The sequence below is a fragment of the Erinaceus europaeus genome, chromosome 8 (genome assembly GCF_950295315.1).
Source record: "Erinaceus europaeus chromosome 8, mEriEur2.1, whole genome shotgun sequence".
NCBI lineage: Eukaryota > Metazoa > Chordata > Mammalia > Eulipotyphla > Erinaceidae > Erinaceus > Erinaceus europaeus.
This window is the reverse complement of record NC_080169.1, coordinates 121,400,245-121,414,705: the sequence shown is the minus strand read 5'-3', so window position 1 is coordinate 121,414,705 and position 14,461 is coordinate 121,400,245. Positions and strand designations below refer to the sequence as shown.

The window sequence follows — 14,461 nt, the reverse complement described above, 5'->3', positions numbered from 1 at the left end:
GATAACCCTGGAGACGGGGGAAAAAAAAAAGTCCAGTTGAGTTGGCCTTGAGAGTATGGGAGTGGGACCTGGTTCTGGAAGAGAGCAGATCTATGTAGGGACACTCTCCCCCGGAATCAGCATTTTGCACACGTCTCAGCCCACACCCCAGACAGACACACGCACGTATGTGACCGCTAAGGACCTGGTTCAGGCTCACGCTCCAACACAGAACCTAAGAGGCTATGTGTCTAAGTCAGGGAGGGCTGGAGAAAGAGCTTGCCAGCTAGTGTGTGTCCCAGCCCAATGTGTCCCCCCGGAATTGAGCCCTGATACTACATGGGATGCTCAGTGGTAGCAGAGGAGGTCCCAGTGTTGTACTGTCTCTCCCTTTGTGTCTCAGTGTCTCTCTATCCCAATAGCAATGTGGCCTAGGCGCAGTGAAATGGCCTGCACGTGAGGCTTCCAACACCCACCCCCAAACTCAGAACAGACAAGCAGTTGTGGTATGAGGGTTCCCCTACCCTACACCCAACGTCCAGGGAACGCTTTCTCTGCCACCCTGAAAGAGTGTGGCCGTCCCTCCTGGCGTGTTTCTCCTCCTGGGTGTGTGAAAGGTCCCCGGCAGCCCTGTGGCTCATGTCAAGAAGCACAGGTCAAGGACCCTGGAGCATCCCAAATGATCCGGAGCTGAGAAGCCCAGGCGTCCGCAGGGTGTGTGTTATTGGGGGGGAGTGGGGCTCTGAGACAGAGCACGGCCCCTGGGTTTCCCGTAACAGAGATGTTGGCTGCTTCAGAACAAGCCCCTCAGAAGGCCCTTGGTGACTGTGCTACAGTCACTTTGTCACATATGGGGGAAGGGGGGGCACTCACTGTTCACCGACCCTGCAGCCTCACCTGCATCCAGGTGGCTCATGCCAGAATGAACCCTCAGCCTGCATCCTGCCCAGCCACCCTTTATCTGGCCACGCCCTGCACCCGTCACCACCTCCTGGGTGCCTTCTTTATGCAAACCAGGGAGACCCCAGACCTCAGGCCTGCACAGTATCACTGAGGGAGCTGCCCTAGTACAGTTTTGGGTTTTTGGTTTTGGTTCGGTTTGATTTGGTGTTTTTTTTCTTTCATTCATTTTTTCTTTTTTTTTTTTTTTTTTTTTTGTCATTTTTGTTGAGAGCGAGAGAGAGACAGACACCAAAGCACTGATCCATGGAGCTCCCTCAGTGCCATCAGGGTGCCCTCATGTGGTGCCAGGACCGGAACTCAAGCCTCTCACCCAGTAAGATCTCTGGATACCTCCCCTCCACCTTCTCCTCTTCCTCCTCTTGGTTTATTTCCTAGAGGCAGTCAGAGATCCAGAGGGCGTGGGGAGGTAGAGGAAGAGACACCCGCAGACCTTCACCACTCATGAAGGTCTCCTTCTGCAGGTGGGCCCCGGGGGCTTGAACCCTGGTCCTTGTGTATAATCACATGTGCACCACTGCCCAGCCATCTTCTCTTTCCCCTGCATCTCACCTACGATCCTCCTCCTCACCCTCCTCTGCCTTCTTCTCTTCTTTCCCTCCTCCTCCTGCTTTTCCTTTCTTCTCCTTCTCCATCTCTCTTCTCTCCTCCTCCTCTTCTCATTCAAGAGTCCCTGTGCCTGCCGACCCTGCCCAGTCAGTGCTGCAGGGCAGGGCCACCCAAAGGTCACCCTCAGGCCGACTGATGGCAGGACGGGTCATCCCTACACTGAAGCCAACAGGATCACACTGGCCGTCTCAGCGACTCCCCGAGACACGTGTCCTTGCTGGAAGAAACGCCCTCCTCTGCGGTCCCTGCCACCTGCTGCCGTGGCTTGTCAATCATCCCGCCATGTGACTGAAGGCCAGAAGACCTGGGCCTGTGCCCAGCCCGAGCTTCTGCACTGCCCACCGGCCTCAGGTGACCTGCCCAGCACAAGGCTGACTGCCAGCTCCTTGATGTAGAGCCCCGGCTGGTGTCGCCCCCCCCCCCCATCACCCACTGGCTGGATCCAAACTGGAGGGCACCTGACCCCAAGTGGGGCGGCTCAGCTGCAGTCCTCGCCCCCTGCCCTCCCGATTCTGACCCCTGAGAGGAATCTGCCTCTCCCCGAGCACGGTGCTGTCCCACTTCACACAGTGTCCACCTGGCCTGCTGCTTCTTACCCCGCAGGTGTGGGCTCAGTACCTCCCCCCAGCCTTCCCCAGTCTCTGCAGCTGAAATGGGGACCGCCCCCCCTTTTCTGGTCTCAAAAACAGGAGAACCTATGCCCACGCCAGGCCCATCAGCTGATTTCCTCTGAGCTCACACTCACAGACTGCAATGCCCACAGGGAGATAGTTCATTGGTAGAACAGGGTCAGAGGCTTGGGAGCCCTGTGGAGGGCACACGTTGTCCTGTGCAAGGACCCTGGTTCAAGCCCCCAGCCCCCACCTGCATGGGGTGGGGGGAGGCTTCCTGAGCAGCAGAGCAGTGCTGCGGGTGTCTCTTCTTTCTCCATCTCAGAAAAGAAAGTAGAAACTCAAGGGCTTGAATTCACTTAAAGATAATCCAAATTAGGGCTGGGGAGATATCATGGTGGTTATGCCAAAGGATGGATTCTCCTGCGTGAGGCACACAAAGGTCCCAGGTTCAATCTCCAGCACCACCAGAAGCCAGAGCTGAGCAGGGCTCTGCTTTAAAAAAAATAAATAAAAGTAAATAAACGAGATCAGAACATGAATCGTTATTACAATGTAAGATACTGTCCGAGGGCAGAACGTGGAAGAGGTTTAGGAAGCAAATCACCAAGTTTTCAGGAAAATCAAGACACTCCTGAAAAGTAAGTGGTACGTGAAAGAGGAAGTGATAGTTGCTCACACACGCAGTGAGAAACCTAAAACATGAATGAATATTAATCAACAGATCTCGGGCACAGCTGAAAAGAATAAATTAAGTGACAGTTGAGGAAAGTCAGCAGAATGAAGCCAAGAGAACATGATGGACTGAAACGTACACTCTGCTGTGAGCACAGACTAGGTACACCTGCTACACAGTCACCTACTTCAAGTTTGTCCTCTAGAAGGTCGCTAGGAATAACTGTTCTCTCTCTTGAGAATAGCTGGCAATGTTTAAGGCTTGATGAAACACTCAAGTTAGCATTAGAAGAAAGACAATAGACCAAGGATGAAAAAAAAATAATAATAATTGACAAAAGACAAAGATCTTCAAGAGGCACAGAGGGAAACCCTTAAGTAAAAATAATAATGCGGGAGATGTGTAACGGCAACAACAACATCAAAAAAAAAAAAAAAAAGAAATCCTAAGGCCATCAGAGGAAAAGGCAGATTGACATGAAAGGAAGGACTGTTCGACTGAAAACAGATAAAAGCTCTTCTGGGATAAAAATAGACGTTGAAAGGCAGTGAATTAACTAACACCCAGGACACGGTGACTGGAGGTAGAGTCGAGGCTCCATTTGATACAGTGACCCACTCCACACACAGACGACGACGCCCACCCCCAAAGAAAGACATTTCCATAAAATAAAAACTTAGAATGTACCATTTACAGCCTCTTCCTGAAAAACTACTGAGCAATAACCCTGGGAGAAAGAAACTGGAACCCTGAAAGAAGAGGCAGGAAAAAGATTGTGCAAAGCAAATTTAGGAAATATGGGGGAATCTGAACACATGTTGACTCAATAGAACAAGGACAATTTGGGAGGTTAGGAAACAGAATGGAACCAAAATACTAGGCAGAGTGATGGGGGAGACAGCATAATGGTTCTGCAAGAAGACTTTCATGCCTGAGGCTCCCAAGTCCCGGGTTCAATCCCCAGCACCACCATCAGCTAGAACTGAGCAGTGCTGTAGTTTGGAGGTGTCTCTCTCATATAAAATAAAACCATATATATATTTTTTTTTTTTTTTTTTTGAACCAGAGCACTGCTCAGCTCAGTTCTGGCTTATGGTGATGCAGGGGATTAAACCTGGGACTTTAGAGCCTCAGGCATGAGAGCCTCTTTGCAGAACCATTATGCTATCTAGCCCTGCCCACAAAATATATTTTCAAATGAATTTGTATTTTTATATTTAGTTTGACCTTTTTCTTTTAAAAAATAACTTTTAAAAATCTTTTAATTTACTTATTATTGGATAGAGACAGAAATTGAGAGAGGAGAGGGAAAGAGATAAACACCTGCAGCCCTGCTTCACCACTTGTGAAGCTTTCCCCCTGCAGGTGGGGACCAGGGACTGGAACCTGTAACATTGTAACGTGTGTGCTTAACCAGGTGCGCTACCACCTGGCCCCTATCGTTTTTCTTTCCTTTGCCAATTCTTAGTCTACAATCATCTAATCATAATTTGTTAACCTGTCAATGCCCATGTCCAGCGGAAAGGCAATTACAGAAGTCAGACCTCTCACCTTCTGCTCCCCATAAAGAATTTTGGTCCAGACTCCCAGAGGGATAGAGAATAGGGAAGCTTCCAATGGAGGGGATGGGACATGGCACTCTGGTGGTGGGAATTGTATGAATTGTACTACAACCTTGTCAATCATTATTGTATCATTAATAATAATAAAAGAAGTTGAAAAATAAGAAAACACAAAGCAGAACTTGGACTGGGTTTGGCGTATTGCACCAAAGTAAAAGACTCTGGGGTGGTGGCGGGGGAGAGTTCAGGTCCTGGATGGAACATGATGGCAGAGGAGGACCTATAGAGGGTTGAATTGTTATGTGGAAAACTGAGGGGAGGTGCCAGATGGTGACACACTGGGTTAAGCACACACATCACAGTGCACAAGGACCCAGGTTCAAGTCCCTGGCCCCCACCTGCAGGGGGAAAGCCTCACAAGTGGTGAAGCAGGGCTGCAGGTGTCTCTCTGTCTCTTTCCCTTTCTATCTTGCCTCCTCTCTCAATTTATCTCTTTCTCTAGCAAATAAGTAAATATAAATATTTTTAAAATAAAACTGTGAAACATTACACATGTACAAATTACTGTATTTTACTGTTGACTTTAAACCATTAATCCCCAATAAAGGGAAAAAAAACTGGAAGGCAAAATAAATAAATAAATAAAATAAAACACTAGGTAGCATAACAGGCCAGAAGGACAGAGTGTAACTGCACAGAAAGGATCCCCTGGTCCTAGTGATTCTAGTCAAAGGACAAATATATTCAAAGCAGAGAGGCAGGGTCATCAGTCACATTCTCTTATCTCAGTCAAGTTTTAAATGTTCATCCTAACCACCAAAAGATCAAAGAGTTGGGAATCAGGCAGTAGCGCAGCAGGTTAAGTGCACATGGCGCAAAAGCGCAAGGACCAGCGTAAGGATCCCAGTTCCAGCCCCCTGGTTCCCCACCTGCAGGGGAGTCGCTTCACAGCCGGTGAAGCAGGTCTGCAGGTGTCTGTCCTCTCCCCCTCTGTGTCTTCCCCTCCTCTCTCCATTTCTCTCTGTCCTATCCAACGACGACATCAATAATAACTACAACAATAAAACAAGGTCAACAAAAGGGAATAAATAAATATAAAAAATATTTTTTTAAAAAAATCAGAGTCACCTAGCAGAAGGAGAAAAGGTCAATAAAGAAAACTTGAAGGGCCAGGCAGTGGCGCACCTGATTAAGCACTCACAGTACCGTGCCCAAGGACCTGGGTTCAAACCCCTGGTCCCTACCTGCAGGAGGAAAGCTTCACAAGTGGTGAAGCAAGTAGGGCTACAGGTGTCTGTCTCTTTCCCTTTATTTCCCCCTTCCCTCTCAATTTATCTGTTCTATCCAATAATAAATAAAAAGAGAAAAGAGCAATATATGTTTAAGAAGAAAGAAAACTTGAAGGCTGGGGAGATAGCATAATGCTTCTCAAAAGACTTTCATGCCTGAGGAACTTAGGTTCAATCCCCAGCCCCCCCATAAGCCAGAGCTGAACAGTTTTCTGGTGAGAAAGAAAGGAAGGGAGGGAGGGAGGAAGGACAGAAGGGAGAGAGAGTGGGGAGGGGGAAGGAATGGAGAGACAAAGGGGGAGAGAAGGGAGGGAGGGGGAGAGAGAGAAGGCAGGGAGCGAGGGAAATGCTGTTCCCCAAGTCTTCCCTGGGGGCGGGGCGGGCAGGGGGTAGGCACCATCAGTGGCCTGAGCCCCCACACCATTCTCTTAGGCTGCACTGCTCTGTGAGCCCCTGAGGTGGTGTCACACCATGAGTTTGCGGAGGGGCTGGAAGGAGTGACAGCAAGTTTGTTCCCCACTTTTTCCTTGTGATGCTTTTAAGCCCTGGGTCTTCTGCCACCCACTATGCCACAGAAGTGGGGAGGGGGGCAGGTGTGGACAGAGCTCTGCCCTGTGGCTCAGTTCCAAGCACCACGTTAGAACCCTTACGTGTTACTACGGTTCACATTTCACAGCGATTTCTAAGGGCTCAGACCTGCAGTGGGGGGACTGGGAGACAGCTCATTTAGCTGTGGGTGATCCCCAGGAGTTGAGCCCAGCACCACGCACGGGAGGCCCAGGGACAGACAGTACAGGCAGCTCCGTGGTGTCTCTCTCATCACTGTCAAAATAAAATTAAAAAGAACTATGTGGGGGCAGTAGGAGAGTAGAGTGTGTGTGCTACCGAGTGAGGAGGCGGCTGTGGGTTCAAACCCCAGCCCTAGGAAGAAGAGCCATGGACAACACTGGGGGAAGCTCCTTGGATGGTGGAGCGGTGATGTGGTGTCTGTCTCTCTCCCTCTCTCTCTCTTCCTCTCTCTCTCTCTCTCTCTCAAAGAATGAGAAGACTGACTCCAGGAAGATCACCCCCCAGCGTTATCATCTATACATGAGGCCTAGGCACTACATTTAAATAAATAAATGTGGGGTTTGTTTGTTTGTTTGTTGTAGTGGGAACTTACCACCTGGAAGATGCTTGGCAGTGGACAGAAACCTCTGCAGGGGCACCAGGCAGGACCAGGCCCCTTTCATGTCTGCTGTATGCAAATGAGGCATTGGTCAGTGTGGCTCTGATTGGTGGACAATCCTCGAGCGGTGATTGGTGGACTCTCCTGGCTTCAGTTGAGAATCTGGGTGGATCTTGATTTGCTAAGGGGCGGGGTCTGGGGCCTGACCAGCACAGCTGCTTGCCCCCAGCCATTTTATTTTTGTTTAAAAATTTCTTTGTTGATGAGGAAAAACAGACCAAAAAAAAAAGCATCATTTTGGCAAAGCATGCATGACTGGGGATCGAACTCAGGAACCCACGCTTGAGCGTGCAATCCTTTAATCACTAGCGCCATCTCCCAAGCCACTCCCCAACTTACTTAAGGGAAATACTACTGCTTAGTATTCTATTTATTAATTATAAATAATAAAATATTCTTTGGGGGAGCTAGGACTTGGCACACACGTGATTTCACCAGCTGGGACCACGTTTTCCTTCAGAGAGACGAGAGAGGGAGAAGCATCAGAGCACAGGAGCCTCACCCAGGGCCGTAGCACCTCCTGTTAGAGCCGGGGCTTGGCCCTGGGCTGTGTGACTGAAGGGGAACGCGCACTCCCCAGCTACTGAGCGGTCTCTCTCTCACCCCATGTCCTCAGATTCCTACATGGTGTACCGGGAACTGGAACGCGGGTCGAGGGCACGGATGGGAAAGCAGGTGCCCTGCCCTTCCAGGCGAGCTTTGTGGAGTTAACTCGTTAGTGTTCTCCAGATCACTGCCCCTGAGCGGGGTGGCCGGGCCAGATGGCCGCTCGGTCCTTTGCTAGTTTTCATCCCTTCCTTTCCTTTTACATGTGTTGCCAGGGAGTGAACCCGTGGCCTCTGCGGTGCCTGATACCGCTGAATGGCCTCTTCAGGCTATTTTTTTCTCTTTTTTGAGGTAAGGAAGATGGGGAGAGAGAGAGAGAGAGATAGGAGAGATATCACAGCACACTAGCCTACTCTTCATGGAGCATCTCTGGTGCTGTCTGTAGACTTGAACCTCGGGTCTGGAGCACAGCAAGGAGCTCTATCTTTACCTGCTTCTTTCTCTCCCTTCCTTTCTTTCTTTCTTTCTTTCTTTCTTTCTTTCTTTTTTGCCTCCAGGCCAGCACTACAAATCCACTGCTCCTGGGAGGGAGCTATTTTTCCCATTTTGTTGCGGTTGTTGTTGTTGGAGAGGACAGACAGAAATGGAGAGAGGAGGGGAAGACAGAGAGGGGGAGAGAAAAATAGACACCTGCAGACCTGCTTCACTGCTTGTGAAGTGACTCCTTTGCATGTGGGGAGCCAGGGGCTTGAACCGGGAACCGGGATCCTTACACCGGTCCTTACCCTTTTGCGCCATGTGCGCTTAACCCGCTCCGCTACCGCCCAATCCCTCCATCTTTGGCTTCTTCCAAAAAAGTTTTTGGTAGTATTTTTTATTTGGTAGTGAGAGAGGAACTGAAATGGAAGGGGGATCGAGAGACAAGAGAGACCCTGCAGCCTTGCTTCATCACTCATGAAGTTTCCTCCTGAGGAAGCAGACCAGGGGTTTGAACCCAGGTCCTTGTGCACTGTAATGTGTGTGTTTAACCAGGTGCGCCACCGACTGGCCCCTATCTGTGGCTTCTTAAGGAAACGTGATGCTATGCTCCAGAAATGATTTCCTCAGTCTCCGTCCCCAGGGATAATTCCCATTACAATCAACTCCCACCAGAACTTTTCAGCTGATAGCAGCCTGTCTGTTTTACCCTGACGTGTCACACATACAGCTAGTAATTGTGAGGCAGTCACTATGCCAGGGAAATATATCATTGTCAATGTGAATTCATAGTACAGATATCAAGTCGGAGGTACATTTATTTTCCACTTTTGACGTCATCTGTAATACAAGGCAAAGATTCAGATCAGTTACTTATTTTTTTTTATTTAAGGTTTTATTTATTTATTCATGAGAAAGATAGGAGGAGAAACAGAAAGAACCAGACATCACTCTGGTACATGTGCTGCCAGGGATTGAACTCAGGACCTCATGCTTGAGCATCCAATGCCTAATCCACTGCGCCACCTCCCAGACCACCTGTTACTTATCCCAATGGTTGAGGTCTTTTAAAGCTTTCTCTTTTTTGTAATATTTTTTAATATTTATTTTCCCTTTTGTTTTCCTTGTTGTTTTATTGTTGTAGTTATTATTGTTGTTGTTATTGATGTCGTCGTTGTTGGATAGGACAGAGAGAAATGGAGAGAGGAGGGGAAGACAGAGAGGGGGAGAGAAAGACAGACACCTGCTGACCTGCTTCACCGCCTGTGAAGCGACTCCCCTGCAGGTGGGGGGAGTCAGGGGCTCTAACCAGGATCCTTACCCAGGTCCTTGCGCTTCACACCATATGCACTTAACCTGCTGAGCTACTGCCCAACCTCCGGTTGACGTCTTTTATTTTATTCTGGTAATAAGAAAACTCAAGACCCAGAAAAAAATTGTTCACTTGGGCTGCTTTGTCAGGTGCATAACCCAGGTTCAATTCTGGCCCCCATCCCACTTCAGTGCTGTGGCCTCTGCCTCTGACCTAAAAAAAAAAAAAGTTAAGAGAAGCTTTCAAATGAATACTTAATTTCTCATAACACATTCATCTAAAATATCATCACAGGTTAGTTTTTTTTTCAAGCATTTTTGAAATGTTCATTTATTACTGGGTAGAAACAGAGAGAAATTGAGAGGGGAAGGGGAGACAGAGAGACACCTGCAGCCCCACTTCACCACTCGTGAAGCTTTCCCCTGCTAGTGCGGACCAGGAGCTTGGACCTGGGTCCTTAAGCACCGTAATGTGAGCCTTAGCCAGTCGCACCATCGCCTGGCCCCCATCACAGGTTAGTTAATGCGGGGAAAGCAAAGTTGGAAGACTTCTTAATTTCAAAAATCACGACAAGGCAAATCACTTAGAGCAGCATGGCTTTGGGAATAGTGGGATGGGGTTAAAACTAAGTCTCACACTCATGATATCAGGATTTTTGACCAGGCTGCCAGACAACTCAGTGAAGCGAGCCTGGTCTTTTTGAGGCCAGGGAGATCCACAGTAGCAGAGCGCAGGACTTGCATGACGCCGGCACATGCTATACCAGGGACTAAACCTGGGGCCTCGTGGTTCCAGGTTCTTTCCTCTGACCATTGCACCATCTCCAGAGCCACGGAGCCGACAGACTAGCAGGGCCCAGAGCAGGCACGTTTCTACAGACAGGAGCGACATCACTGCCTGGGACTGAGTGGGGTGGTGAGGCAGAGGCCGCTGGCTAGTACAGGGTCTCTTCTGGGGGGCAGTGAGACTGCGTTAGGCCAGGTCAGGGTGGTGGTTACACAACTCCAGGGACACAGTCCAAATGCTGAGTCGTACTTTCCCAGTGGACGGCTTTTCTGCTCTGTGAATTTGATCAGTAAAGATGAAATTATATTAAAAGCTGAAAGAAAAGAATCACTCCAGACTGAACTGTGAAAAGGCTGAACTACCAACACTTGAGGATAGTTCTCTAAGGGATATCCTGGGGACAAAGGCAGAGTGGGATCCCTAGCAAGCAAGGAAGGAAATGTTAGGAGACGGGCTGGGAGAAGATAGTTACCATGTGTTAAGACACAGATTATAACATTTACAAACATAAAATGTATACAAACCAGAGCACCAAGAGTGGCCGGTAGCCTGTTCCAGGGTTGCTTCCTCCTTGAAGTGCTACAATTTATGTCAACTAGGCTGGTAGGGAAAGATTAAAGAAAAGGACTGTAGAATCTAAGGGCAGCCACTGGATCACTGGATAGAGAAGCCAGAAGGTATATATATTCAGTGTGAAACTATTCTGAATTGGACCCGATGATACTGTGTCCTGTGGGACGAGACAGATGGAACTGGAGGTGATGACGCGGAGTGAAGTAAGAAAGGAGGCGAAAAAGAATGCCCAGTGGTTTTGTTCATATGTGGAATATAGAGAACTGGGTGGTCCGGGAGGTGGCGCAGTGGATAAGGCGTTGGACTCTCAAGCATGAGGTCCAGAGTTCAATTCCTGGCAGCACATGTACCTGAGTGATGTCTGGTTCTTCTTCTCTCCTTCTATTTTCATGAATAAATAAATAAAATCTAGAAAAAGAAAAAAGAATACAGAGAATTGAAACACAAGGGGGCGGGTGATGGTGGCGCACCTGGTTGAGCATACACATTACAATGTGCAAGGACCCAAACCCGGGTTTGAGGCCCCGGTCCCCACCTGCAGGGGGAAAGCTTCACAAGTGGTGAAGCAGGGCTGCAGGGGTCTGTCTGTCTCTTTGCCTCTCTGTGCCCCCCCCCTTTCAATTTCTGGCTATCTCCATCCAATAAATAAAGATAATAAAACATTTTTTAAATGTTTAAAAAAAATTTGAAACACATGAACTTGAAAGAAAAAGAAAATAAAAACAAAGTAACCAAACTCTCTCTCATACTTTGTGAAATCTGAAAACAGTGGAAGTATGGGAGGTATTGGGGGGCACAGAACTTGAATGGTGAGTGCAGGGTAAAACTAGACCCTTCTAAATCCATAAACCATCATTAACAACTTAAAAATAAAAATACATTAGGCAAGCAAAAAAAAAAAAGCATATCTAGTAAGTGAAGAGTGAAAAAGCAGAATAGAAAGAAGATACTACTAAAAAATCTGTATAAATCAATAAAAGGAGAACAAGATAATATCACACACCTGGAAGACATAGGAAAGGACTCGTAAGACATCAGAATTAAATGCAATCATATATCGTGTTCTTCAGGACAAAATGGATGGAACTGGAGGATAGGCTTGGGGAAGTAAGAGAGAAGGTGAAGGCCAACTACTGGCTGGTCTTGCCCAGATGTGGAACACAGAGAACTGAACTGAAACATGTGAACTTGGAAGAAGAAGAAGAAAAAAAAAGTAGGGAGTCGGGTGGTAGCGCAGCGGGTTAAGCGCACGTGACGCAAAGCAGAAGGACCAGCATAAGGATCCCGGTTCCAGCCCCCGACTCCCCACCTGCAGGCGAGTCGCTTCACAGGCGGTGAAGCAGGTCTGCAGGTGTCTGTCTTTCTCTCCCCCTCTCCGTCTTCCCCTCCTCTCTCCATTTCTCTCTGTCCTATCCAACAATGACGACATCGATAACTACAACAATAAAAAAAAAAGGCATAAATAAGGAATAAATGTATTTTGTAAAAAGTAGCAGAAGCAGGCCAATAGGCCTGTTAAGTCTTTGTAAGAACTATGATGGTTAAGTCTTTGTAAGAACTATGATGGTGGTCTCGGATGTGGACGGGGTACAGAACATTGGTGGTGCATGCATCCCTGGGCTGCATCCCTGTAATCTGATAACCATGTGAACCACTAGGAAATCATTAATTTTAAAAAAATTAAATGAAATGCAATAGGGCCAGGTGGTGGCACACCTGGTAGAGTGCACATATTCTGGCAAACAAGGATCTGGTTTCAAGCCCCCAGGTCCCCACATGCACTGGGGAAGCTTCATGAACATGGAAACAGTGCTGGAAGCGTGTCTCCCCAGCCCTCTATCTCCTTTCCTTCCTTCTTGATTTCCGTCTCTATCCAAGATGAATGCATTAGTTTAAAAAGTGCGATCTTATCAGTAATCACGTTGCTTGACGAACAGCTTCATGTCCAGAAAGTTAAAAACAAAACTAAACTGAACTTTGAAAAAGCAGAGCAGGGCCTGGGCGATGGTACACCCGGTAGAAGGCACAGGTTACCATTCGAGAGGACCGCGGTCCCCACATGCAGGGGGCACGTTTTCACTGCGCTGTAGATGTCTCTCTCGCTCTCTCTACTCCCACCTCCACCCCCTCTCAAGCTCTGTCTCTTTCTCTCTCTACCCACCCCCTCTCAAAAATAAAATAAAATAAAATAAAATAAAATAAAATAAAATAAAAAGCACAACTCTAAGCCAATGAGTAGAAATGATAACAGAGTGGTCCGGGAAGTGGCACAGTGATGAAAGCTTTGGACTCTCAAGCTTGAGGTCCTGAGTTCAATCCCCAGCAGCACAGGTGCCAGAGTGATGTCTGGTTCATTCTCTCTCCTTCTAGCTTCCTCATTAATAGATAAATAAAATCTTTTACAGAATGATAATAGAGGAAGAAATCACGTGTCTGGTGAGTGGGGCACGCTCGGCAGGCAAATACACGCGCGCACACGAGCGCACAGTAAGGAGGGGGTACTTTGCACTTAGAGGCTCTGAGTCCTGAAATCTGGGACTGCCGTGGGGGTACATGAGCACTGCTGTTTTTTTTTTGTTTTTTTGGGGGGGAATGTCACCTGTGCCTTCTCTCTGGTGACAGCTGAGCAGCCCAGAGCCCAGGGAAACCCCCACACACACACCACCAGCACCAGCAGCAGCAGCAGCAGCAGCAGCAGCAGGGGCAGGTCTTCCTGGGAACAGCTGTGCTGTGCTTTCTCCTTCCCTTGAGGGGTGAGAGGGGACTTGGAGAGAGTGTCTTCGCTAAAATACTATACAGGGGCTAAAAGGAAGGACCCGCAGGCTTGCAGGTGCGGGTCCAGATCTCCAGGACAGGAAGGTGCAGGGTGGACTGAACTGCCGCAGGCAATCGGTGGCAAGCTGGGGGGAGGGGGGATGCCCCCCTCCGGGTGTCACCCGGCAATACTGCACACAGCAGAGGGGTGGGGGGTGGGGGGCTCTGCCTTGGCCGCTGAGAGCCAGGCCCGGAAATGCTCCAAGACCCCGTGGGCATCCTGCCCCCCGGGAGCTGGGGGGGGGGGGGACGGGAGGGTGGTGGCCTTGCCTGCCGACCGACCGGAGTCTGCGTGTTTCAAGGCTGATCCGAGCTGGCAGCCTACTGGCCCGCCGCCTTTTCGTGGACAGCTGCACCCCGGGCCTCCCTGGGGTCCCCCCCGCAAGGGGAAGGCGGCGAGTCTGCTCTGTGGTCGCCCCCCACCCCCGCCCTTGGCTCTGGTTGGGTTTCATCCCTGGCCGGCGAGGAAAGGGGGGGCGGCCTACGTCTCTCCCCCCCCCCCCACCTTCACCGCCACCCTCTCTTTATTTTTCCCTTCCCTTCCCTGCCCGGCTCCGGCCAGCCCGTGGGTATTGTGGCAGGTGACCCGGCCGCGCGTCTTGGGGACCCCGTCCAGGAAAAGGGGGGCTCGCGCGGCCCCTTGGGGCAGATCGGCGCCGGGGACGGAGCGCTCGACCACCGGGGGACCCCACGGTGCCGCCGCAGGGTAAGCCGGCCGCCCGCCCCCGCCCGCCGCGGCCCTCGGGTCCCGGGGCGCCGCTCCCCGCGGGCGCGCACAAAGGCCGGCGCCCCCCCGCCGCCGCCGCCGCCCGCCCGCGTCCCCCGCGTCCCCGGCGGCGCGGCGGGCCCCAGGCGCTCGCTCGGGGCCGTCCCGGTGTGCGGCCGCCGCGCCGAGCCCTTTGTGCGCGCGGGGGCCGGGGCCCGGGGCGCGAGGGCGGCCGGCGGGGGACGGGCTGTCGGAGCCAATCAAGCCGCCCGAGCCGCCGGCACGTCGCCGGGCCGCGCGCCCCCGCCGCCCGCGCCCGCCCGCCGCCCGCCA

The 14,461-nt window shown here is 50.2% G+C and overlaps 1 protein-coding gene across 1 annotated transcript in view; it reads left to right on the top strand.

The window, feature by feature from the left end:
- Nucleotides 1-12,168: 12,168 nt before the first annotated feature.
- Nucleotides 12,169-14,461, top strand: part of ZNF777 (zinc finger protein 777) — a 28,933-nt gene continuing 26,640 nt past the window's right edge. The window contains exons 1-3 of the mRNA XM_060195677.1: nt 12,169-12,195; nt 12,546-12,615; nt 14,004-14,446. Of these exons, the coding sequence (XP_060051660.1) occupies nt 12,169-12,195; nt 12,546-12,615; nt 14,004-14,446 (540 nt within the window). The remainder of the gene's footprint in view (nt 12,196-12,545; nt 12,616-14,003; nt 14,447-14,461) is intronic.